The 26,417-nt window shown below is 37.1% G+C and overlaps 1 protein-coding gene across 43 annotated transcripts in view; it reads left to right on the top strand.

The window, feature by feature from the left end:
• Positions 1-24,928, top strand: part of SLMAP (sarcolemma associated protein) — a 148,070-nt gene extending 123,142 nt beyond the window's left edge. For 12 of the 43 annotated variants that reach the window (XM_060161523.1, XM_060161518.1, XM_060161520.1 and 9 more), the window contains 8 exons: positions 7,455-7,577; positions 9,001-9,075; positions 11,327-11,647; positions 12,047-12,164; positions 15,353-15,524; positions 19,359-19,493; positions 21,574-21,663; positions 23,040-24,928. In XM_060161523.1, the coding sequence (XP_060017506.1) occupies positions 7,455-7,577; positions 9,001-9,075; positions 11,327-11,647; positions 12,047-12,164; positions 15,353-15,524; positions 19,359-19,493; positions 21,574-21,657 (1,028 nt within the window). In that variant the 3' untranslated portion in view covers positions 21,658-21,663; positions 23,040-24,928. Of the gene's footprint in view, positions 1-743; positions 800-1,597; positions 1,722-7,454; positions 7,578-9,000; positions 9,076-11,326; positions 11,648-12,046; positions 12,165-15,352; positions 15,525-19,358; positions 19,494-21,573; positions 21,664-23,039 lie in introns of all 43 variants that reach the window. The other 31 variants (XM_060161529.1, XM_060161526.1, XM_060161527.1 and 28 more) reach the window with 4 other exon arrangements.
• Positions 24,929-26,417: the final 1,489 nt, after the last annotated feature.

The raw sequence follows: 26,417 nt of genomic DNA, 5'->3' as shown, positions 1-26,417 counted from the left end.
ATAATGTATTTACTGACATTTATGAGAAACACTTGGGTTATGCTTGAGTGTATGTGGTTATGTTTTGTTGTCTGTGTAATTAGATTCACTAGACTGACACAATTTTTCTCTTAAATGAAAAATATAAATTAGACCACAGTGTTATTGACCTTGAGAGTTGTAGAAAGTAGCCCCTTTATTTTATTCATTGAAACCCTATGCCTGGCTTCTTGAACCATTATTTTCAAATTTTATTATTTCCTTTTTAAAAAACAGCCAATCTTTTTTTAGAATTATAATGTGCTACCTGTCATGTTAGTCATCTAGGGTTAGGAGAAGAATCTAAAGTAGATTAAACATTCACCATGAGATATTAATGAAATGATGATAGCAGTAGTAATTTTTCCTGAAATATTATTTTCAACCAATTTATGCCACTTTTGAGAGAAATAAAGCTGTGGCTTGATCCACAGGTTTTTATATGCTTGAAATCATTTCCCCCCAAAAAAAGACAAAAAGAAGACTGGAATTCAGTCCAAGCAGTGTCTAATGCAGGTTTTCTCTATTTAGGGAACTGTGCCAGAGACTCCAGTGGTTTCAAAGTCTAATAAAGACTCTCTTTGGGACTTGAGGAGTTTCTAGACAAATTGGCTATAGAAGAGGTATAGATGATAAGCTGTTTCTTGGTGGTTGTTGCCATTAGGAGTCAAAGAAAGGAGAAAGAATGTCCAGATTTTATATTTGTTGCTTTCTGTTTATCTTAGAAGATGGGGAGGAAAGGCGATTCATGGAAGAAGTATCATTTGAGATGACCCTGAAAGTGTGTCATACCACATGTGATGTATTTTTTCAGTGACAAAAAACTGAACCTGAATCTGATCAAGATTCTAGATCCAACTGCCAACTTGCAGGACGTATAAATAACTAGGGACATAGTCTAAATGATGTGGTGGAAAGACAATGTGATGTTTTTAGTTTGGCACATGTTGAACAGGAAGGTTTTCCATAGGTTCTGGTTTGCCTTTTTTTTTTTTTTTTTTTTTTTTTTTTTGCTTGAAACCATTTATGCCCGTTGTCCCAGCATAATTATTAAAAGTTCTTCCTTTCACGTTCAGAAGTTTTGTATTGTCACCCTCGGAACCAGAAATGCAGTTGGAAGTGTGATACAGAAACTAGGACTGGAAAGCCATTTTCATTTAATTCTGTGACATTTATTGGCCCAGGAGATACAGAGATAAGACACATGAGCAGGCTACAGTCCTATGGAGTAAGGAGACATGTTGATAGTGTAATGAGTGTTTTAATAGGTGTGGTGAAAACTTTGGAGAGCAGAGCTAATTTCCTGGCTAGGGGCAGGGCAGGGGTGGAGCAGTAGTCAAAACGGGCTTCCCAAATGTGTTGGTTAAAGATAAGTCAGGGTACACCAAGAGGGAAAAGGGAGCCATGCCTTTCCTTAAAATAGTACTGACATTTACAAATAGGATTAATGTTTAATGTAGGAATAACATTTACCAGTAGGAAAGTGTGGTGCAACACAGGCTGTGTGGGGCAGATGTGGAGAAAGATGAGACTGGGTCAGAAAGAAGTCAGTAACAGTGTTTGGGAATTCTCTGCATAGGGATGGACTGCGATAGCAGGGGGAATTTATAGAGAAAGAGAAGAACAATGGGAAGGACAAAGGAGCCAACAAAAGATCCAGTTGTCAAGAAGGAACCCGGCTGGTCAGAAGGAATGGCAAAGGGGTGAGAATCAACAGTAAGAGGCTGCTGCCAAAGTTAAATTCATAGGCTACCACCTAGGACTATCTCACACGACTACACATATCCAGCAAGAAAGTGGTCTTCCTCCACTGTGAAGGTTCTCGCCAACCAAGCCTGCAACTAAACTACCAGACTTTCCAAAGGAATGGGTGATAGTAGTAGAAAGAGGGTGGCACCCACCTGGCCAGCTGCGTCGGCTAGGTCACTTCTGTCAGTTGCTGAGGTAACAGATGTTATGGCTACATTAGCCTTCCACAAACATGCACGTGCAAAATAGAACTCAGGCAGAAATGTTTTGATTTGGCCCTTTACCCCGTGGTACAGAGTATCTCACCCACATTTAAAGCAAAGATCAGGTTTTAAGTTAAATATCCAGTCACTCTTCTGAAGAAATAGTGACAACAAATTTAATCTAGAGTATTACGTATTCTGTGTGCCACGGCTGGTTGTTTGGTGGGTTATTGTGTGGTGTAGACCTTTTTATAGGATTTAGCCTTAGTCTGAGAAAAGCTGGTTCCTGGCCCAGACTATACACCAAGCACTTCTAAAGACATGATTTGTGTTAAAAGGAAAACAGATTCCGTTAATCTTTTCACCTCATCATAGTTTCTAAAAAACATTTATTTCCATTTGGCTTGCACATCTAAATAAAATGAGTTTTTATTTAGCTCAGTAAGGCTTTCATTTATCTTCCTTTTTTAAAAAATAATTTATTTATTTATTGGCTGCCTTGGGTCTTCGTTGCTGCGCGCGGGCTTTTCTCTCTAGTTGTGGCGAGCGCGGGCTACTCTTCGTTGCGGTGCATGGGCTTCTCGTTGCAGTGGCTTCTCTTGTTGTGGAGCACGGGCTCTAGGCGTGTGGGCTCAGTAGTTGTGGCTCTCGGGCTCTAGAGCACAGGCTCAGTAGTTGTGGTGCTCGGGCTTAGTTGCTGCGTGGCATGTGGGATCTTCCCAGGCCAGGGCTCGAACCCGTGTCCCCTGCATTGGCGGGCAGATTCTTAACCACTTCGCCACCAGGGAAGCCCCGGCAGTGTAGGTTCTTGATCACAGTAAGAAAATTGCTCTAGTGTCACAATGCAATATAGAATGCAGAAGGGGAAGATAGGTTAAGGATAAGAATATAGGGAGAAATGATTGCTCTAAGATTGTAGCATTAGGATTGGTAATTTCAAGAGACCTACGAAAACTTTCAAACACAAGAAAAATTAAAGAATGCCAAAAACTTCCATATGTGCCCATCACCTAGATTCAGCAATTGTTAGTATTTTGCCATATTTTCTTTATTTGTTTATGTATATATGTAGAAATTATTCTTTTGACTTTTTATTTTGATATAATTTCAGACTTACAGAAAAGTTGCAAGAATAGAACAAAGAACCTCATATACTCTTCATCCAGATTTTCCAGCTGTTAACATTTCACCCTATTTGCTGTTAACATTTTACCAAATTTGATTTATCCATCTCCCTTTCCCTCTTCCTTCCTCCTCCCTCTCTCTCCCTGAACCATTGAGAGTAAATTGCAGGCGTGATAACCTTGCTCCTAAATATTTTCATGTGTGTTTTCTGTTTCTCTTCCATAACTACCGTATAATTCTCAAAATCAGGAAATTAACTACAAGCTGATATATTACTATTATCAAATACACAGACCTTATTCACGTGTTGTCAGTTGTCTCAATAATGTCCTCAGAAAATCCTGAGTCATGCGTTGCATTCATCTGTCATGTCTCTTTAGTCTCCTTTAATCTGGAAGAGCTCCTCAGTTTTTCTTTGTGTTCCATGACATTGACATTTTTGAAGAACCATGGTCATTTTCTAAAATGTCCCTCAGTTTGGTTGTATCTAATGTTTCCTCATGATTAGATTAAAGTTGTGCATCTTTGGCAGTAATATAACAAATAATTTTGGGCATCATATCAGGAGGCACCTGATGTTGAATTGTTCTGTCGCTGATGATGTTAACTTTAAATATCCTGTTACTCCTCAAACATTTATCTTCTTAGCTTTAATGTCTCCTTATGATGATTGCCTGAATCATTTATTATAATCATAGTTGCCAAGTAGTGATTTCATAATTCTGTCATCCTTCTACATTTTTTAGCAAGCTTTCTACAACATGGAAGAGTTTTCTCTTCCCTTCCCTTTCTTCTTTCCTTCCTTCCTTTCTTTTTCTATATCAGTATGAATTTATGGATTCATGTTTTATTCAGTGGATTATCATCTGTCACTGTCATTATTTATTTTGATACTCAAATTGTCTTATGTTTGGCCAGTGGGAGCCCCTTATGTCTTTTTGGACCCAATCATTCTTTGAGTCCTTTCTTACTTTCTGACACAAAAAAGATGTTCTACATTCATCTTGTACTTAGATTTAGTCCTGAAATCAGCCATTTCTCCACAGAGCCCTAGTTTTTTAAACTAGAGAATGGTATTTACAAACCAAGATCTGAGTATATGGTGTGTTCATTACTTCTAGGCCCACTTGAGTGGACAGAGTTAAGAAATAGATGTATGTATATTCATATCCATACATACATGTATGGCTATCTTTACTGCTTCACATGTCTATATTTATTTCTATATCTATTTATTTTTATGCATTCAGATCTATTAGAGTCTATTTTATACATTCAGATCTTCTAATTCATACCTTACACCACAGAATTAATTGTCTTTCGTGTTTCCATATCTGTCATTGTCTTTCCCAATAGTGAGAAACCTGGATGCCATTATCTACAATTTATGAATTTTTTAAAACATTTTTAGAATATACAGAAAATAGTTTCAGAATTACTAACCAGTGCTTCTGTGGGAAAGAAGCCTATGTGTAGATTTGTTTTCTCTTGGTTGTAAAGTTATTAACATGGAACAGTAGTTCTCAAGGTTGGGCAGTTTTATACCCCCAGGGACATTGGGCAATATATGGAAACATTTTTGCTTGTTACAACTGAGAGGCAGTGCTATTAGCATCTAGTGGGTTGAAACCAATGAACCTACTAAACACCCCGCGATCCACAGGTCAGCCCCAAAACAAAGAATTATGTAGCCCAAATTGTCAAAAGTGTTTAGAAAAAAACCCTAACATACAAGTAGGAAAATATCTACTGCAGGATATTATGTAGATATTTTTTGCCAAACCACTTGAAAGTAAGATAACGGCATCATGATACTTGCAAATGATATTTACATATACTTTGCAAATGATGCAACCAACAAGGGCTTAATTTCCAAAATATACAAATAGCTCATACAATTCAATAACAGAAAAACAAACAACCCAATCAAAAAATGGGCAGAAGACTTAAATAGACATTTCTCCAAAGAAGACATACACATGAAAAGATGCTCATCATCACTAATTATTAGAGAAATACAGATCAAAACTATACCTCACACCCATCAGAATGGCCATCATTAAAAAGTCTACAAATAATAAATACTGGAGAGGGTGTGGAGAAAAGAGAACCCTCTTACACTGTTGGTGGGAATGTAAATCGGTGCAGCCACAGTGAAAAACAGTATGGAGGTTCCTCAAAAAACTAAAAATAGATTTGCCATGTGATCCAGCAGTCCCACTCCTGGGCATATACCCAGTTCGAAAAGAGACATGCACCCCAATGTTCATAGCAGCACTGTTTACAATAGCCAAGACATGGAAGCAACCTAAATGTCCATCAACAGATGAATGGATAAAGAAGATGTGGTATAGATATACAATGGAATATTACTCAGCCATAAAAAAAGAATGAAATAATGCCATTTGCAACAATATAGATGGAACTAGAGATTATCATACTAAGCAAAGTAAGTCAGAAAGAGAAAGACAAATACCATATGATATCACTTGTATGTGGGAATCTAAAATATGACATAAATGAACATATCTACGAAACAGACTTACAGACATGGAGCACAGACTTGTGGTTGCCATGGATGAGGTGGGGTTGAGGAGGGAAGGACTGGGAATTTGGGATTAGCAGATGCAAGCTATTATATATAGGATGGATAAACAACAAGGCCCTGCCGTATAGCACATGGAACTATAATCAATATCCTGTGATAAACCATAATGGAAAAGAATAAGAAAAAGAATAAATGTATGTATAACTGAGTCACTTTGCTGTACAGCAGAAATTAACACAACATTTTAAATCAACTTTTTTAAAAAAAAAAGATAAAGGCATCATGATACTTCCTGCTTTAATACTCCTAAGAATAAGGACGTTGTCCTACATAATGACAATTCCAAAGATGGGCAGCTAGAACCTTTGCAGCCCCCAATGTGTGATATTGAAAGAGAAGTTTTGTAGTTGCTGTGACAATGCACCTGCCACTGGAAAATCTCTCTCAATCTCTCTCTTTGCCTCCACCCTTACCATGACTGTTTGAAGGAAGAGTTGATAGAATGGCTAAAATAGATGAACCTAGAGTCAGATTTTTGACAGGGAGAAGTAAGATATGAGGATGAAAACATGTGTTTGTAATATCTAAGACCTGCAGTGATTACACTGTGAAATTTTATTCTTAATTCTTTTTTGATAGATTGAAGTTGTTATGCCTGAGTTGTTTGTAAACCAAAGTAGTAGTCAAATAGAATGTACTAGAAGAATATGGCCTACCTGATGATACATTTATTTCAGGCAGTGTTCAGTAGTAGAAAGTTCTAATACAATGAAAGATGATGAGCAGAGTGACTAGAGAGAAAAGAATTAGGGGAGGGAGCTTATTTGAGATGTAATGGTGGCTCTAATTTATTTTGATAAAATCACTTAGGTTACATCATTTACTAATTAAGCAGGGCTTGGCTTCCCTGGTGGCGCAGAGGTTAAGAATCCGCCTGCCAATGCAGGGGACACGGGTCCGAGCCCTGGTCCGGGAAGATCCCACATGCCACGGAGCAGCTAAGCCCGTGCACCACAACTGCTGAGCCTACACTCTAGAGCCCGTGAGCCACAACTACTGAGCCTGTACTCTAGAGCCCGCGTGCCTGGAGCCCATGCTTCACAAGAGAAGCCACCGCAACGAGAAGCCCGTGCCCCGCAACGAAGAGTAGCCCCCGCTCACCACAACTAGAGAAAAGCCCATGCGCAGCAACAAAGACCCAACACAGCCAAAAATAAATAAATAAATAAATTGTAAATAATAATGATAATTAAGCAAATATTTACTTGTTATGTATGTAGTGTTGAGGAAACAGTGATGATGAAGGGAGCACAGTGGAGCTTTCAGCTTAGTTTTTATTTTGTATTCCACAGCTGGGGAAATCATACTAAAATATTTTTTCTTGAAGAAACGTTTCTTTCTATTTTTGCATTTCCAGTTAAGTTCCAAGTGAAAATTTTCTGACTTGTTATGAAGAAATTTCAAAATTGATAAAGAAGAATAGCATTATGATCATACTACTAAATTTCAAACCTTGCATAAGCTCTACATAAGCCTTATATAAGTGAAATATATAATTTAGTATATATTAGTATGTATGTTATAGTACCATTGCCATGAATTACTAAAATAATTTAATCATATTTGTGTTCTTTCTCCAAGGTAAAATGACTAAAATGCTTAATACAATTTGCTTCTAAATTTTATTAAACTTAGTTGTGCTTTGTTGTTAACTATGCATGTTCAAACATGAGAAAGATTGCTAATCTTTGGTTATAGAGATTATGGTATGATACTAACTCTTGCTTTTAAAATAAACATATTTTTGTCAGATGACTTGCAGGGTGCACAGTCAGAAATTGAGGCAAAACAAGAAATTCAGCATCTTCGGAAGGAATTGATTGAAGCCCAGGAACTAGCTAGAGCAAGTAAACAAAAATGCTTTGAACTTCAAGGTGAGATCAAGATTACTTTGATTCTTTAGGGGATGTGAAAGCAACAAGATATAACTGAATGGCCCCAAACTTTCAAGTCCAGAGGCATGGTTACCTTCTTCCAAATCTACAACTTTATTAGATATGTGATCTTGGGACATCACTTATGCTCTCTGAGCTTATGTTTCAGATCAGTAAAGTGAGGAGAATTACAGTTGTACTACTTTCTTGTGAAGATTAATAAAGGCCTGAGGGCTTCCCTGGTGGCTCAGTGGTTGAGAGTCCGCCTGCCGACGCAGGGGACACGGGTTCGTGCCCCGGTCTGGGAAGATCCCACATGCCGCGGAGCGGCTGGGCCCGTGAGCCATGGCCACTGAGCCTGCACGTCCGGAGCCTGTGCTCCGCAACAGGAGAGGCCACAACAGTGAGAGGCCCGCGTACCGCAAAAAAAAAAAAAAGAAAGAAAGAAAGGCCTGTACCAATGAAAGATCTTAAAAGTTAATTACACATTAAGTACAGCAAAAGGAAAAAACATAGAAATATAAATTTCTACGTTTTAGTTATACCTAATATTAGCTACTCAGTATAAGATAAGGGAAATTTATATTCCCTGCAGTTTTACAGTGGATTCTTCAGTAAGTGAGAGGAACCAGGCAAGGTTAAGGTATAGAATTTTCTAATGTCCCAACCGATAAGAGTCATAGGCCAGTTGGAGTCTGTGCTATTCCCTAGAGCTTACATTTCTATAGCGTTCACAGCAGTTACCTAGTTGCAGTCAATTAGTACCTTACAAAGTCTTAGAATCCTCATGTTCTCTAAAATGGCCTTCCTGACCAGGACAAAGATTTGCATCCCACGGGGAACTATGAACTTCCTGTCAGTAAGTACTTACTATGTACTTGGCAGTGAACATGAGGATTTTAAGTCTGTTTTTCACATTTAAGCTCAAAATCCTGATTAACAACTATTAAGAATGCTTCTCGGGGCTTCCCTGGTGGCGCAGTGGTTGAGAGTCCGCCTGCCGATGCAGGGGACATGGGTTCGTGCCCCGGTCCGGGAAGATCCCACATGCCGTGGAGCGGCTGGGCCCGTGAGCCATAGCCGCTGAGCCTGCGCGTCCAGAGCCTGTGCTCCTCAACAGGAGAGGCCGCAACAGTGAGAGGCCCGCGTACTGCAAAAAAAAAAAAAAAGAATGCTTCTCAAGTAAAGAACAGCACATGTTATCTTGGCAATACGAGGTATAGACAACTACTACTCGGTTGAATACAGTTACTACTGTTTTGTGCTCCTTAAAAAATCTTTAAACTACCTAACTGCTAACACTGATAACACTGCCTAACTTTTGTTTCCTTCAGTGAGGTTTAGGAGAGAATTTCTTAGAACTTTCCAGCTGCTCAATTCTGAATATTTTCATTAAATTAGAAATACTGTGCTTTACTTTCAGCTCTTTTGGAAGAAGAAAGAAAAGCCTATCGAAATCAAGTTGAGGAATCCAGTAAACAAATACAGGTTCTTCAAGGTATGGAACACCGGAGGCTATTTGGGATTGTTACTGTTTGTTTGTTTGTAGCAATTCAAAAGAAATGGAAAGTAAGAATGCAAAGGGTTCCCATTTTTCAAGGCTTTGGTTCTTCCCTAGAATCTGAGACTGTAACTGGGCTCTTTGTGGCCCCCTTTTTTTTTTAAGGGAAGATTCCCTAGTACTCCAGTAGTATCTCCCACTTGGAGTGGGAAGAGGAAGATTGAAGATATGGATTTGGTAAGACTGTCATTTTCTGGGTTATGTAGTGACTTACTACAAAGGAGACCTTCAGACAGGAAATCAGTTTGAGTAGCTCTGTGCATCAGCACTTTTAGCTTGTTGGTGATATTATTTCTAATGCTCATAGCACACTTGCACTGCAACAAAAATTATTTACCAAATGGAATAGAACAGTGGCCCCTGCACTCCCTTCATTGGTAAAGGCTGCTCTTCGTATCCACCATTTTGCTATCTCTTTGTATGGGCTATCACAGGGTCATTACAGAAATGACCCGAAAGACCCCTGCCTGTCAAGGGTTTTCTTCGAACCAGAGCTCCTGGTACTTTGAGGTTATAATTGTGAGATACTCCAGGAGATGTCTTTCCTGTGCCACAGTAAAATTCCTAAAGTAAAATTAATTTGCCTTCATTGTCAAAGAAGGAACCAATGTTATTTTAAAATTTTAGTTTGAGAGGTACAGTAAGAAGAAGTTAAATAGAGAAGTAATCTCTGTTGACACGAAATGGGGAGTCATTGTATAAGGCCTATGATATTTGCCCTAAAATATCCCAAAGAAAAAACAGTCTTTTGGGTTTTCTTATTTTTGAGTGGGACATGTGAGTTATTTTAAAAAATTGTATTATGGTCAAACAAGAATTTCTAGGGTAGATTGTATATCTTTTTAAATTGAAAGCTCTTTACACTCTTATAGTTTAATGCCATTATCCATTAGTTTATATAAATCTGATTTGAATCTATACTTCTGTCCTGTATTGTGTATGGGCAATTATCCCTGAAGGTTCTATGATGTAGTGCTTCCTTTTGTCTTAAAGCTGTCTTACGTGGGCATCATTGAGTGCTCTCTAGTGCCAGCATGTATATTTCAGGATTTTATCCACAAGTCCATGGTCATGTTATCCATGGCCATTGTGTCTTTTCAGATTTTTGAACCTGTTACCTCTTAACGTTTCCCACAGACTTAAAAGGTCTAATATTTTCTTTAATGTTTATTTATTAGGCAACTTCTTCCTACACAAGGCTTAAATCCTCTTAATTATTTTAATTATTCTTCTTTTCTACCTACGGAACTTTTTATACCTATAATTTCCTTGTGTTATTATAATCAAGACCAGTATTCTAGTTCTGAACCAAGTATGATTTTATACAAATTGTTTCCAGTTCAAGTTATTGAGGACAAGACCAGATCCTTAAAAAATATACCTCTTTCATTAGGCAATATTCATTAACTTTATTAATTCATTAATTCAACCAATAATTCTTGATTGTTTACTCTTCTAGTATTGGGGATAGCACACATGAGATGTACAGTCTAGTGGAAAAGATGAATAAGCAAATAAGTATATAATGTGATGTCCAATAAGGGCAGAGTAAAGGGCTAGAGAATGACAGAGGGCTATTTTTAGATAAGCCATCAGAAAAAGCTTCTTTAAGGAATTGACATTTGAACAGAAAATTGAGTCAAGAGCATCAAAGGTTTTACTAATGCTTACCCTTTGACCAAGCAATTCTATGTCTACAAATTCACCCTAAGGAAAAAAAAAATCAAGATTGCTTTATAAGGTGTATTGTCTATAGTAATTAAAATCTGAACAGCCTCAAGTGTCTAAAATAAAGGATTAGTCAAAAAAGTTAGTATAGCTGGTTTTTGTTATGAAAAATATTCATCAGCAGCCGCATAGAGAACATTGTATTTATTATGATCCCTCCCTATTTTTGTTTTTATATGTGTATAAATGCATAGAAAAAATCTAGGAGAGGAAGTACCAAATGTTAGAAACAGTTTTCTCTGTGTGGGATAAATAAAGGTCGCTTTGGGGGTTTTTTCTCTTTGTATTTCTGTATTTTGACATTTTCTGCATTAAACATGGATTGCTTGTACAGTTTAACCAAAAGCAACAAACAGCTCTGACAGCCTGGGCCATGTAGTAACTACAGTCCCATATGGGCTGTTCTTTTATTCCTGATTACTATGGACTAAGAAAATGATGAGTAAATATACTTTTGTAGCCCAACTGCAGAGGTTACACATCAATATTGAGAATCTCCGGGAGGAGAAGGATAGTGAAATCACCGGCACTCGAGATGAATTGCTTAGTGCCCGAGATGAAATTTTACTCCTTCATCAAGCAGCAGAAAAGGCTGCCTCTGAGCGGGACACTGACATTGCTTCTCTACAAGAAGAGCTTAAGAAAGTGCGAGCCGAGCTTGAGCGGTGGCGGAAAGCAGCATCTGAATATGAGAAAGAAATCATGAGTTTGCAAAATACTTTTCAGCTTCGATGTCAGCAATGTGAGGACCAGCAGAGAGAAGAAGCAACGAGGCTACAAGGTAAGAAATGTATTTTACATAAAGCTCTTAACTCTTGATAACGATAACTTTATAACTTGTGGAAAATAACCATTCAGGCTAGTTTTGTCTTTGACAACGATTGGTTGTATAGAGCAGTGTTTTTATATTGGGGCTATAAGCATTCTTCAGGTCTGTAAGCTCTACAATAAATTGAAAATCTTTTCAATTTTACATTTTATTTAAATACTGTTAAAAATTATTTGTATTATAAAAGTGAAGTGAGAAAAAAATATTACTGAAGTTCAGGGTGATGGGAACTTCCCTGAGGCGCCACTGCGAAGTAACAGGAATCAAAGAATAGCCATGTAAAATCTAAGTGTTTAAGGGAAAAAATAGTTATGTTCCTATATTAACAAATGTGTTTTGGGACTATTTTAGGTGAACTAGAGAAGTTGAGAAAGGAATGGAATGTATTGGAAGCCGAATGCCGTTCTCTAAAAAAGGAAAACGTTTTGCTATCATCAGAACTGCAGCGGCAAGAAAAAGAATTGCACAAGTATGCAAGAACTCTTTTTTAGGTTCAAAATGTTTCTTTATCTTTAGATTTTCATCTAAATTTTAAGTTTAATTTTGATACTTAAATACCTTTTGGGAGCAAAATATTCAGCCAGACTCTTTTTGGCTATCTGGCAGGTTAACCACGCTAAATGAGTAGTACTTCAGCACTTTTTTTCCTGCCATCACTTGCATGTCCTTTCCTTTTGGTGTACTCATGGAATATAGATTCACTAAATGCCCCTTCTCCGCACCAAAAGATAGACAAAAGATCTAAACAAACGGATCTAAACAAACAGACAGCAAAAGATCTATGATTGAACTTGCCCTTTAAACTAAATCATAATAAATTTCAAATACAAGTTTGTTTTTCTTTCATGCCAATGATCCCTTCTGTTTATACGGGTGATCAGGAGATGGCTATGATAAAGAATTGATACTGTTGAAAGATACAAATCCAGCTTTTGATTTTCAAACAGGGTTATATAAAAAGTAACAATGTATGAGATCAAAAATTTGCTAAAACCAATTAAATCTTTCTAACATCCATTACCTTACAGGCAAACCAATGAATGTAATAGATTTATTCTAGCAAATTTAGTGGAGTCCTATTTTCTCATCAACACTTGTTGCATAGTTTAAAATTTATTTCTTCCTTAAAAATTTGATCCATTCCATGTTTTTTATTTAAACAATGTTTACATTCTAATTCAGATATGAAAGTAGTACGTGTTTATTATTGAAGCCATTCTTTAATCCATCTCCCTCCCCAGAGTACACCAAAAATGGGAGTCATTACTCTCTTGTTAGCCTTGTATTTATACTCCTGAAAAGCATTAAGATTAGCAAAAACTCAGTGACCAAGGTCAGTTCCCATAGAAAACAAGCTTTAGGGAAAAATGATAACGAAAGGACTGGATATATCAGAAAACAGTATTCCTTGTTATCTCTTATTTAAAAAAGGCAGGACTTCCCTGGTGGTCCAGTGGTTAAGACTTCACCTTCCAATGCAGGGGGTGCGAGTTTGATCCCTGGTCAGGGATCCCACATGCTTCTCGGCCAGAAAACCAAAACATAACACAGAAGCAATATTGTAACAAATTCAATAAAGACTTTAAAAAATGGTCCACATCAAAAAAAAAAAATCTTAAAAAAAAATGTTATTTAACCTCACAGGACCTCAATTAAAAAAAAAAACAAAGGCAACTTTAATATCGGTTTTACATTTTAAAAATCAAGAACTAGTTGAAGGAGCAAGGTGTGCTGACTTATTCTCTAAAACGCCTTACAACATCATATGGTCAATATCAGTATCTTTAAAGCATTTTTTTCTCTTCCAGTGTCATATCTTTCCATAGTCTTTTCTATGTGTATTACTTTCTGAATGTTTAAAGATAACTAATAATAAAGAACAAAACAAATGTTTGTTTTTTATGTAAAAGTTTGTGAAAACAATTTCAAAATATGAAAAGGACAAAATAAAGGCCCAAAACACAAACAAACAAATAAATAAATGGGTGCTGTCATACAGACACACACGCATACGTTTATGTATATGTATGTACCAACTGCTCATCTGTGTGACAGAACATGTGGGCAAATTGTTTGGTATAAAGTGTGTGTAAGATGATACCGACACTCAAGTTCTTCATATTTGGAATACATTTGGATCTTGGTGAATCCATTTAGTTTCGTATTCTCTCAAGCAAGAAATACTGATATTTGGTTTCCAGTACTGATTATCTTAAATTATTCTTGTTTTGGAATTTTTGATACTTTAAAGATTCAGACTTGATCCCTTATTTTTGAGATATGATTAATTGGAATCTGGCCGATTGTTAAATGTTTTTTTTTTTTAATTACTTCAAATTTTGTTTAAATGTTGAAAAGCAATCCTACAAACTCCTCATGAGTTAGAAGCATATGGTTTAATAATATTAGGCCCCAGAAGCGTGGAATATATTCGATCATTGGTCAAGTTATCTGTCTAAACTCACAAAAACTATTTAAGACATTAATTCTGTTTTTTAAACTTTTCTGATTTAATAGTTCTCTAAGTTAATTTGTGAAGCCTCCCCAGCATGTAAGTAGTATTTAGAAGCTAGTCTCCCTTTACAGTGTCTTACATGCCATATAGTTCCTAGCTATATTGCCCTGACAACATCACACTTACACCCTACGATCTGCCTAGCATCTAATCAGCATGGGATTTATACTCTATAGTACTTCAGTTACAATATTGAGTCTGAGTCTTACGATCCATCCTGAGAGGATGTCTCGAAAACCTTATCCTCCTTTAGCTATTTCTGTTGCAGATGGGAGCCAGATTCTTTAACACAGCTTCAATATACAGGTCTTTTGTTCTTTGTTGTCCATGGTGTAGAAGGAATTGAACAAAGAATTTCTATTCCTGCTTATCAAGGTGTTTTCCTAGTGTGTAAATGGGACATTTTTTTTTACATCAGGTTGTAACAGCAATCATAGAATTTAAGCTGGAAAACAGCCTCAAATTATTGAGTTCTGTCTTCTTGTTTGACAGTGGAGGGCACTGAGACTCTCCTTGTGTTGTTTGTGTCTGTGCGAATGGTGCCTGGCACAGATCTCAGAGCTCAGGAAATGCTTTACTCAGAGAATGAAATGGCACCAGTTAAGTGACTTGCTCAACATCCCACAACTAAATAGTGGCAGATCTGGGGTCTAGAAGCCAGACTCCTGGTTCTTTGTCTTGTGCTCTCCTCCCCAGTTTGGTGTTTTCTCATTTCAGTAGGTTTATCTTTACTTAAGTTGGAAGTGGCTCCTAAGGTTTAAGTTTCTGTCTGCCATCCTATTTGTCAAGTACTTAAAGAAAATAGTTGGAATATGTGCTTTCTTTTCCTGTAGAAGACCTACACTGAATCTTTTTATGATACAGTTAATATAATGTGATATGACAAAATATACAATTAGTCACCTTCTATTTTTACAATTTCAAACTTTGTGTGTATTTGATTATCTGAAAATAGGACACAGCTTTAAACTTTCACTGTTTTAGTGTTTTAATGCTTTTACTTATTGAAAATATCATTCTTTTTTACACTTTTCTTTCCTCATCTGAAATCCACTCCATCCCTCCTAGTAAAATGTATAAGAAATTGGACTTCCTGCTGTGTCTGATTTCTACATGAATAACTGTCAATATTTATGTTGCAGTTCTCAGAAGCAGAGTTTAGAGCTTACCAGTGATCTCAGCATCCTGCAGATGACTAGGAAAGAGCTTGAGAATCAAGTGGGATCCTTGAAAGAACAGCATCTTCGGGATTCAGCTGATTTAAAAACTCTTCTCAGTAAGGCTGAAAACCAAGCAAAGGATGTACAGAAAGAGGTAAAGCGAAAAGACATTATGAGCCCAATTATGGTTGGACTTAAAGCCAAAAGCAAATCAGATATTCATGCTAGTTAGAACTAAAGGGAAGCATTACCTGTCACAGAGTTGATACTGGGAGCATCTCTGGTGATTTCTAGCTGTGTATCATGATCCATATGTAGAGAATTCATCAGTAAGGTTTGGTCTCAAAAATATAAATATACAAAATTACGTTAAAAGTTTTTCTCTACCAGTTAGTTGATCTATATGAGAAGTCCTTTGTACCAGATTACTTAATTCACTGTTTATCTTTCAAAGACAGTATCATATTTAATTTAGAATACTTTTGGAAAGCTAACTGGGGCCACACCATAATGCTGTCTAAACCCCTCAGGTGACACTGGCCTGAAAAGTTGCTGATGAGAAAACTCAGCTCATACCCAGCCAGCCAAACATGTTCTGTGACCGTTTTTTTGGCGGCTTTAAAAAAAAAACCATGTTTAAAATGGTGAGGGTTGATGTTGGAGCAGAGACCCCACCCAGGCTTTTCCTGAGCAGAGAGAGCCTTGAAGTTGAGAGTGGGGCAATAAGAGCTGCAATCAGTCCTACTGGCCTTATACTATTCCCTGCATTGACTTCTGGCCAGCTTAGGGGATGGAGAAGGCTGATGCATTTTCATCTACCCGGCAGGGCTCACCCCAGTTGTAGACCCTCTTAAATGAAGGATTTGTTTTAAACAGAAGGAAGTTGAAGACAACTCTTTGTCTTAAATAACAAATTTTCCCAAAGTTGTTTTTAGAAGATCTGTTTAATCAATGTAGTTTTCCTTTGCACTTTTCTTTCCCTGTAGTATCCTGAACTTGGAAATGATTGTTGTTCTTCTGTCTTCATGTTTGTTCCTAAAGAAAAAAACTGTAACAGTTTTTATTCACATGTGGCCATATTGATTTTGTAATATGTTCATTTTTTATCTTCTTGCTAAGGATATGTATTTTGGGAGAAATCTCATTTTATTTGGTTGGAACACAAATTTTGTGCCAAAGTAAATATACTAGTATTTAATACTGTAAGCACTTTGTGTCCTTCCAGTCCACATGCCATAATTCTTTCAAAATCTGGGAAGAATGCTGTGGTTGGAAGATAATTCTGTTGTATGTTACTCTGAATGCGTTAGCCATTTTGTTGCATTATTTGTTTGCCTGTTTTTGGTCACTGAGCAATCAGTGCGAAATGCTTTAACTGTTACCACAAATGGCAGTGGCATGTTGTCACAGCATCTAAATTGTTGGTAGCCTTTGGATTGCATTAAATGCAGCACATTTAAAAATATGTCTGATCTTGTCAGTATGTTTCTTTTCTATTTTCTTGTTCAATGTTTTCATTGTGAAATGAATTGTAGTCACCATACCATGCTCCTTTATGATGTGAAATTGCTTTTCTTTCTGTTTGTCCTGATGTCAACTATTGGATACTAGTCTGTAACTAAAACCTTCTTTAATGAGATTCTTATATCTGTGTAATCCACTGCAAATGAATTACTACCTTTTATTAATGCACATATATTCCCTTTCAACATTTCCCCTTTTTCTTCTTTCTCTCATAGAATCATAATGTGCACAATATAATGATTATGTATCTTCAGCACTGTCACAGGTTAAAATATTACAAACTAAGCAAGCCCAGATATGATTATTTTTGTGAAGAAGAATCAAAGGTGCTGGTAATATTGTGTGGTATTTCCCTCTTAATCAGAACTGAGTGCATTTCTCATCTCTGAGATAGAAAGCAAGATGGAGCAAAATGATATCCAAGGGAGGTGTGACACTAAGGCTACAGAAGGTGACCTTTGTTCTGACAATTAGATTTTATATATGTGGCAGCTTTTGTTTGAACATTTAAAAAAGAAAAAGTACCTGAGAAAAGTAAAATTTACTCCTCAGTGTTAAGAGAAAAATAATGGTATACCATCTTTATATTTGACTTAAGAAAGCATCTATATATTTTGATTTAGTAGGAATATCTGTAATTTAAGAATTCATAAAACATTGAGCACACAAGTCCACCCTGCAAAGACTGACTCAGGAAAGTTGTTTGGCTTCACCATCTTGCCCTGGGGCCGGAGTCCTTCCCACCCACTCACAAGCTGAAGGTAAACAGCAGGATCTTCAGGACTAAGCTGCCTTCCTGTCATTCTCCACAACTCCTGGAACAGAGAAACGATTAAGTGCTTTGGTATAAAGGGCAGGCTGGATGTAAGAATGGTGGAAAAGGAAAATAAGGGAAAATTTTGGTCAGCAAATCACATTTCACTTATTCTTTATTAGTTACTGTTAAGAATCATATCATTGAGAATTGATTATGTTCTAAGAGACTTAGTGCAGAGACTAGTCTAGGTACACTGAGTTTGCTTTGGCAACCTGCCGGTAACCTTTTGCCTCTGGAAGGAAGTCCACAGACCTCACAAAAAAAGCTGTCATGAAGCCCATGAATCTTACTCCTTAGTTCCTTCTCTGGCATACTACCCAGACTTGTTCTGGGAACGTTGTTAGGTAACAGAGAGTTCCTTTCATATTTTACCTCCCTCTCTGTACCCGTGTCTTTCTTCCCACTTTATGGTGAACTCGCTGCTGACCCTAACCCCCTGCCTCCACCACTTCTGATAAATGTTTTTATACATTTGCATCTGTAATATTTATCTTTGGAGTGCATAATGATGAGCTCCTGATTAATCACTCCAAGGTGTTTGGATTATTCAGAAGCACCATATAAATGTGTCCTTTATTGAGAAATTTCTAGGATACAGGCGGAAAGGAACTATAGACTTTCCAGCCTCGTGGGCTGTGTTTAGGGAAGAGGAGGAATCTTTCTGGTATGCCAGACCTGTGGTATATTTATTTTATAATCAGCCCTTGTCTGTCTTTCTTCCTTCTAAAACCTTCAGAAATGGCAAAGTGGGGCAGTGGAGGCCGAGACAAAGGCACAGCCAGCAGCAGAACAGTCTTTGCTCTTTGACTGAGAGCCCAGCTTGCATGTAAGATGCAATATCTAGAAGTGAAACCAGTCTAGCATTCCTGCCTTCTGGGGCATTTAAAGTAGGGGCAAACCATACCATGTTTTGCATTAATCTGACCTATGTTCAAGGGCTAGGTAGTGTGTCTGAAAGTCATATTATATATAGTGAACTGTTTTCCAGAGCAGGAAGTGGCATGTTTCACTATGGAAAAATATCAGAAACAGATTTTTAAAAATTATTTGTAATTGATGCTTATAAGTCTTAAATAGAGAGAGAGAAATGTCCCAATCATAGTGATTGGTGCCTTAGATATATTTCTTTGCTTCATTTGCCTAGAAATTCCTTATCCAGAACACTTTAATACCCAATGATGCTGGGTAAAGGGAGGCCTAATGAGAGTTAATACTTTTTACTTCAAGACTAAAATAGCTTGGCTGACATTACTTACCAGGATATAAACTCAGACTTCCTAACCTTGCCATTTAATTAGGCTATGGAGTTTTTCTTCACTTGCTTTTCTTTTGCTCAGTTTGGAATTTTACTTTTCTCCTCTAATTCTCTTAGTGGAAAAAGTGACCCCTTATATTAGAAACAGATGACACAGTGGTGACTTCTCAATTTTTTTTAACACCAGGGCCACAGAATTCTTACATAGAATCAAGTAAACATTAAAGGCTTCTTTTTATTAGTGCAAGTGATTCTTATTCTCCTTATAACAAAAAGACTTGACTGTGGTGTTGCAGGTGACTAAACAGGGTCTGGTATATAAGCCTGACTAGACGCATAACTTCATACCCATTTTAAGTTGAGTCTGCACACTCTTTTTTCTTTGCCTTTAGTATGAAAAGACACAGACTGTACTCTCAGAACTGAAGTTGAAGTTTGAAATGACTGAGCAGGAAAAACAATCAATCACAGATGAGCTCAAACAATGTAAAGACAACCTGAAGCTGCTGCGAGAGAAAGGAAATAATGTAAGTCTTTGCAAACTTGGCTTAGCTTTGATTGAGAGGCAGGTGAGAGCCCTGAAACTGATTCTTCAGAGGACTTTATTACTGATTTGAGAAACTAAGACCTGTAGTACACGTGAACTAAGCTTTTCATTGTGAAATTCCATGATGGAATCATTGGGCTGTCAGATTTTTGAGTAAGAATTTGCCCCTTTAACCTGTACACCTAGAAGAGCCTAAGGACTACCTGGAGGAAGAGCCTTGTCTGCAAAAAGATAATTTACCTAAGAACTGTCAACTTTTCCCAAATGAATCTGAAGTTCTGTCACTAAGCCTTCATCTGGCTCTTGTTTTTCCCCCTCTGGGAAACAAAGCACTATACCACCAGGGACCCACTGAAGAAAGAGTGATACGTGACGATTCCTTAGCATTTGGCTGTATCAAAAAATGGAGACTTGATGGTTTTCATTTTGTACTAATAATGTTCTCACTAAGGCACATTTCTAAAAAGCTTAGTGTCTTCTGGGCCTCCTATAAATATTAGGAAGTATTTGGTCAGTTTCTCTAGGGGTGTGTGTGTGTGAAATTGGAACATTTTGGTATAAATTGAGTTTAATAATATTAATTTGTATTTTATTTGCTAGAGAGGCAGATGGTCTTTTAAAAGATGTTATACTAAATAAATGTTGTGTTATACGTTTTAATGATCATTGCCTTTGTGGGCCCTAATTGATGGATGTTCAGTGTGGTTGATTGTGCTCTGACTTATTCCAAACCCCTGTCATGGCTTGGACACTGCAGTGGGCATGAGCCGCATACTTCCTATGGAGAAAGGCACTCTGCTTAACTTGCAGCACAAGTACAAAAGAGTAATGTTGCATGGCCATCCAGTTACACAGTCACATTCAGAATGCTTATGAGTTGTGTCCAACTGTTCTTTGCTAAAGAAAGTCCTAGTTTGTTTGTTTTTTTTTAATAAAGACTTGTTGCTTAGGTAGAAGTCTTTCAGAAATTTATGAATTGGGTATGGAGGCTTTATGATAAGCAAAAATGGATTGCATTTATTTCAAAAATGTCAATTACAGAACTCTTCTGAAATCAGATCATAATGGTTCGGTTACTTCTCTCTTTTGTGTTAATTCATATCTCTCTGATGATGGAATTTCAGTCTACCTTCTACTAAATTAACCTATGAAGACATCTAGGATAATCAGAATGGATCCCTCTATATGATTTAGAGCCTATTTAAAAGTAACGTTGCTATTATTACTTATAGTTATACAAATAATTTACTTTAAGGGTAGATTTCCTATTTTTATGACATTAGACTTATGGTAATGACATATTACTCTGTAATAACACTCATTGTAGTAATTCCCTTCCAATTTAAAAAATTACTGGGAATTCCCTGACAGTCCAGTGGTTAGGATTCCACACTTCCACTGCAGGGGGCACAGGTTCGATCCCTGGCTGGGGAAGTAATATCCCACATGCTACACGGTGCAGCCAAAAATATAATAATAATAAAATTAAATTAAAAATGACTTATATTCTTGTAACATCACTGAAAGCCCTGAGATTCAGCTGCCTGTCTTTATATACTAAATGTTTCTCATATGTTGTGTCAGATCTCTTGCTTGATTTAGAAAAATAAATGCCATGCATCACAGGGCATTTATTTTTAAGCTTGAAAGCAATACTATCTCAAGCAAAAGAGTTTTGGTTTAAAAAAAAAAAAAGTTTTTGATAGAGGGATAAAATAAACCTTAGCCATTTCCAAAGGAGTACATCGTCAAATAATGGTTTCTGAGTATGGAACAAAAATAATGTACTGTCAAGCAGAGCATCAGCTGGTGAGGTATTTTCATTGCTCTGTCTTAACGCGCTACATTTCATTAGGGAGTTGGGGACACCCACATTGCCTCCAGCTGTTCCTTTTAAACTGGTAGTTTGCCAACTTACATACCACAGTCCATCATTCTGGATTGTATTAGATGTCTTTAAAATGTCTTTCTACCCTCCCTCCCACCCCCCTGGGTTCTAAATCATCTTATATGATTTTTTTATAGCATAAAATGATTTTAATATCCCTTCCCTTCTTTAGCCTTCCATATTACAACCCGTCCCAGCCGTATTCATCGGCCTATTCCTGGCTTTCCTGTTTTGGTGTTTCGGTCCATTGTGGTAGAGAAAGGTACAAGCACTACTGTTGAGTCCTTGTCTGTTTGTTCCCGTCACCTGTTTGTGCCATATTTGTAATATAGTGCATGGCAAAACCACACAGGTATTTTGTTACCTGAAGCAAACCCTTCATTTAGTATGCTATGTATTGTGTCATACAAATGAACTGAACGATCAACTAATCATATAACATATTGTCTTGTTTCTTTTGTAGTAAAGCTAACCATGAATTAATTCCAACCTAACCAGATGTCAATATGCTGCCTTTAACTGAGTCTTTGTCTCTAGCAAACCGGAGTAAACTGTGAATTGCTGCAGCTTAGTACCCCCTTCCCAATTCTATGTTTAATCAGCTCTGAATGAGAAATGAAGAGTTTGCCTCTTTGAAGTTTTCAGCAAGCTTTCTTCCCCCTCCTCCCTTCCCTCTTCTTTTCCATGGTGTAGAGTTTCGTTGTTTCAACCCTTTGCCTATATTACACTGTGGCTAAGAAGATGAAAAAGGATGAGAGTGGCATAATGGACCATTGGCTCACAATCTCAACCTCAGTATGCATTTACTTGTGAGAGTATCAGCCTGTCCCATGTCTTTCTGAGCCCTGATCTACAACATCACAGTATTTCTTTAAAAGCTAGCTTTCTCAATACAACTCAGAACACTAGTGAAAATAAAGTTTTCAAACAAAGCAAATTGATATTGTAAAGCCCTCTGATAGTTAACAGAGAACAGCCCATCCATGCTCACCTCCAACAAGCATACTGGTTAGTAGAGCATATGAGATGATCACGTGGCATTATTACCCTGGACATGGTCTTTACCAAAAGCATCAGATAAGCAGGGTCCCTAACATCACTTTGCCATCTTGAACCCCTTCTGATTTTGTCTTCTGTGGTTTAAGATTAGAGGATCAAAGCTTAGACCATTTTCTTTCTATCACCTTACCCACCAGCCCCTTACATAAAACTATGCCAACATGTGAGTCTGGTTTTTATCAAGAAATAAACATTTTAGGCAGAAACATACTCCAGGCATTTATGGACATCAGTTAGCTGTCATATGTGGATACCCGAGTAAATAAAACAGGCTGAGCTCAAAGAGTTTCTTAGAGTAGTCACTATTAGGCTTCAAAGAAAACTGAAAACTGCCCAAGAGTTTCCTGCAATGTATTCGGCTTCCACACAATGGTCCTCTAAAACAGCTCCTGCTATTATGGCTCTCCTCACACCTGCACTCCCTCACCTTTTTTTCTTTTTTTAAAATGTATTCTTATGCAAAGATAAGGTTTTTCTAATATTCTGTCAAGTATTCAGGACTCTCTGGAACCAAGGGGTTAATAGGTATGAAAAAAGAAGGGAGAATGTGATTTTGACTCTTGGTTTCTTTCCACACAGAAACCCTGGCCCTGGATGCCCATGTTGGCTGCCCTGGTTGCGGTGACAGCCATCGTGCTGTACGTGCCAGGTCTGGCCAGAGCTTCTCCATGAGAGCGTTTCTTGAGTCCGTACACCGTCCTCCCTCTAGAAGCTGGCACCACACTCATGCTGGGGACAAACCAGAACCATTTTCTTCCTTTTTACCTCTTAAAACAGCAGAAGTGCAAGAATACAGCTGTAGGGTCATTGCTTTAAATTATATAAAATGTATCTGTCTATAAAGAGGATATAAAATTGTGACTTTATTCTACTGTAAGCAATAATTTGCTTGCAATTTTTCATGTAATTTTTAAATTAGTATGTTGAAATTCTGAATATTATGGTGGCCTAAAGTAGGCTTCTTGGTACACCAAATTATTTATAACATTAAATTTATGGGTATTTTACTCTGAATTCTAATGGCCAGATAACTCATTTTTTTTGATTCGATAACTACCCAAACCAAACAACTGATACATACATGGGAAGAGAGGCCCTGTGTGCTCAGTGCCTATCAGTTTGAATATATACACATATATATATATATTTTTTACATATTTACGCCATTTTTACTTGTTATAAAACCACTGAGCTATTGGGAACAAGACTTAGAGACAACTATTTGCGTGGATTTTTTTTTTTTTTTTAAGGAGAAATACACTTGGAAAATACTCTGTTCTAGTGATAATTTGGGGAATATATGCACGTTTGTTCAGCCTTAATGTGACTTGATGATGTGGAGGACATCAACTTTGAAAAACTTTCCATGAGAGTGTGTATTTTCTTGAGCAAACTGAAGTATTTCTGGGAGCAAAAACATAGTAATTATACAGTTTCAGTGCAGTAAACCAAACTGTTGAGTCAATTGGAATGTAATTTATTAAACCTCATGTATTTAAAGAGATATTTTCTTTAAAAGCCAAGTTACTTTCTCATATACAGCATTTTAGGAAGCATGACTTTTTTTTTCCTATCATCTCTTCCTCCAAGCATGTTTAATTGAAGAAAGAATTAATATCTCTTTAGATAAGCTTTTACTGACTTAATTTGGTTAATGATATTTCAAAGCTAATTCATGTTCGAGGTGAGCTGTTGTTACCTACCAACAGATTTCCTGGTTGGGGAGGCAAATGGTCATTTTCTTTTTATTGTTGTTAATTGGGACGTTCTGTTAATGAGAAGCACTATTCCCAAGATTAATAGTGTTCCATGCACAGTAAAGCACCTAAACACTGCTTGATGTTACAAATTTAAAACACGGAAGTGAAGGTTTAGCTATGGTTTTTGTGCGGCACCACAGTTATGTCAATGAAGTTTATATAGGTCATAGAATATCCTAAAGTATCACATAGTTAAATTTTTCAGTCAGTGAAAACTGAGAGGGAATGTCAGTGAATTGGCTTGAATGTTCTGTGGCAATCCACAGGCCTAGCCGAATATTGAAATAGAAGTTTAGGATATAATTTGCCTTGTAATGTTTGGCAGTCATTGTTTATACTTTAAAGGTTATATTTTAAGCCATTTGGGGTTTGCTGTTGGGAGGATCACTAGATTTATGGAGGAATTAGTCACAAATGACTTGTAGAAAATACTGTCATATAGTTCATTTCATCATTTTCTGTTGCAGGAAGCCACTCCACCACAGAATGCTAATATGCCAGTGGTACCCAGTACCTCCTGTATATAGGTTATTGCAAATATTGTTCTGAAATGCTTAACTTCAGAATTACATTTTTTAAAGTAAATAATTGTTTTAAATCTATTTTGTAAAGATATAAAGTACAATAGAATTTCTGGAGTACAGATTAAACTATTTGCACTAACACACGTGATGTGCATGATTTAATAAAATAACTTTACTCTCCCTATGCATTTTTGAGTTGGATATCATTGAAATTCTTCGTACTGACTCTACTATTGTATTGTTAATAGTCTTTTCATGAAATGACTCTTTATGCAACATAATGTACGTTGGGTGTTCTTCAGGGTTTAAAAGAAAACACTGAGCTGTTTCCTCCAGGTTTTATTAGCCTTTTATTTAACTTACTGCTCTAATTTTTTTCCCTTTCACTATGGTTATTGTTAAAACGTGACTCACTTGCCAGACAAGTCTCTTTAAATGTAAAGTCTAGCATCAATATTTACTTTATTCAAATTGAATAAATGGGTTTTTGTAGTGAACTGCCAGTTTTTCTTAAGAATATAAACGAGCCTATTCATAAGCAGTACCCCCAGTTTTGTTCAGTTTACTTTCAGGTTAAATAAAGAGTAGGGGGCTTCCCTGGTGGCGCAGTGGTTGAGAGTCCGCCTGCCAATGCAGGGGACATGGGTTTGTGCCCCGGTCCGGGAAGATCCCACATGCCGGTGAGCCATGGCCACTGAGCCTGCGCGTCCAGAGCCTGTGCTCCGCAACGGGAGAGGCCACAGCAGTGAGAGGCCCGCGTACCGCAAAAAAAAAAAAAAAAAAGAATTGAACAACCCTATAACACATTTAAAAATTATATTAAGGTGCTACGTGGCTGGGTCAGAAAATGAAAAGAACGTGGTGTTTAAAGCTAAAACATCCGTATTGGCATACTGGCTCTGCCTTAGGCAAATCATTTGTCTTCTCTGAGTCTCTACTTCCTCATCTATAAAATGGAGAGAATAATATCTCTATTTTTAGTGGTAGTATGAAAATTTTAAAAATAATGTATGTGAAGTGTCAAGTGGTCAATAAATACTGCAAATATTTAAGTTTTAGGTGAACCAGTACAGCTATTTAAAGTGAATTGATTGACTCAACTGTTGAGACTTTCTGTGTGAATGAGATAGAACTGCAGTGGAATGACTCCTAAGAAAGCATCCAGCTCTGTTCATCCCTTTTATAGTTGTGTCTTTAGGAAGTAATATGCTTAGTTTGAAAATGAGCCAATTGCTTACAACAGTTTGGAATTCCTGTTGTGACTGCCTTCAAGAGCAATTCCGAGTCACATATGAAAACCAGTCACACAGCTGCATAATCAGAGGCTTTCAACTAAAAATAGTATTGCCTAGCTTGATCTCACGTCAATCACCAGACTTGACCCCCAGTGACTTTTGGCTGCTTCCAGTGATTACATCTACTATCAAAAGGATGGAAATCTGTTACCAAAGAGGAAAAAACTGCATACAAGTCAACTGTGTTAAAACTGTACAGCCTTCCTCCCAAAAAATTCACGTCTGAAAGTTTATTCTGAGGGCATAATTGTGTGTTCAAAATTTTAATTACCAGGACATTTAGTGTAGCATTTTTCTGTAATAGTGTTGGGTAAACAACCTAACTATCCAGCAGTGGGTCATCGGTTAAATAAATTAATATTGCCACGCTACAGATTG

This window comes from Lagenorhynchus albirostris, chromosome 10, assembly GCF_949774975.1.
Source record: "Lagenorhynchus albirostris chromosome 10, mLagAlb1.1, whole genome shotgun sequence".
Classification (NCBI taxonomy): Eukaryota; Metazoa; Chordata; class Mammalia; order Artiodactyla; family Delphinidae; genus Lagenorhynchus; species Lagenorhynchus albirostris.
The sequence above is the reverse complement of the archived record's forward strand: the minus strand, read 5'-3'. Positions and strand labels throughout refer to the sequence as shown.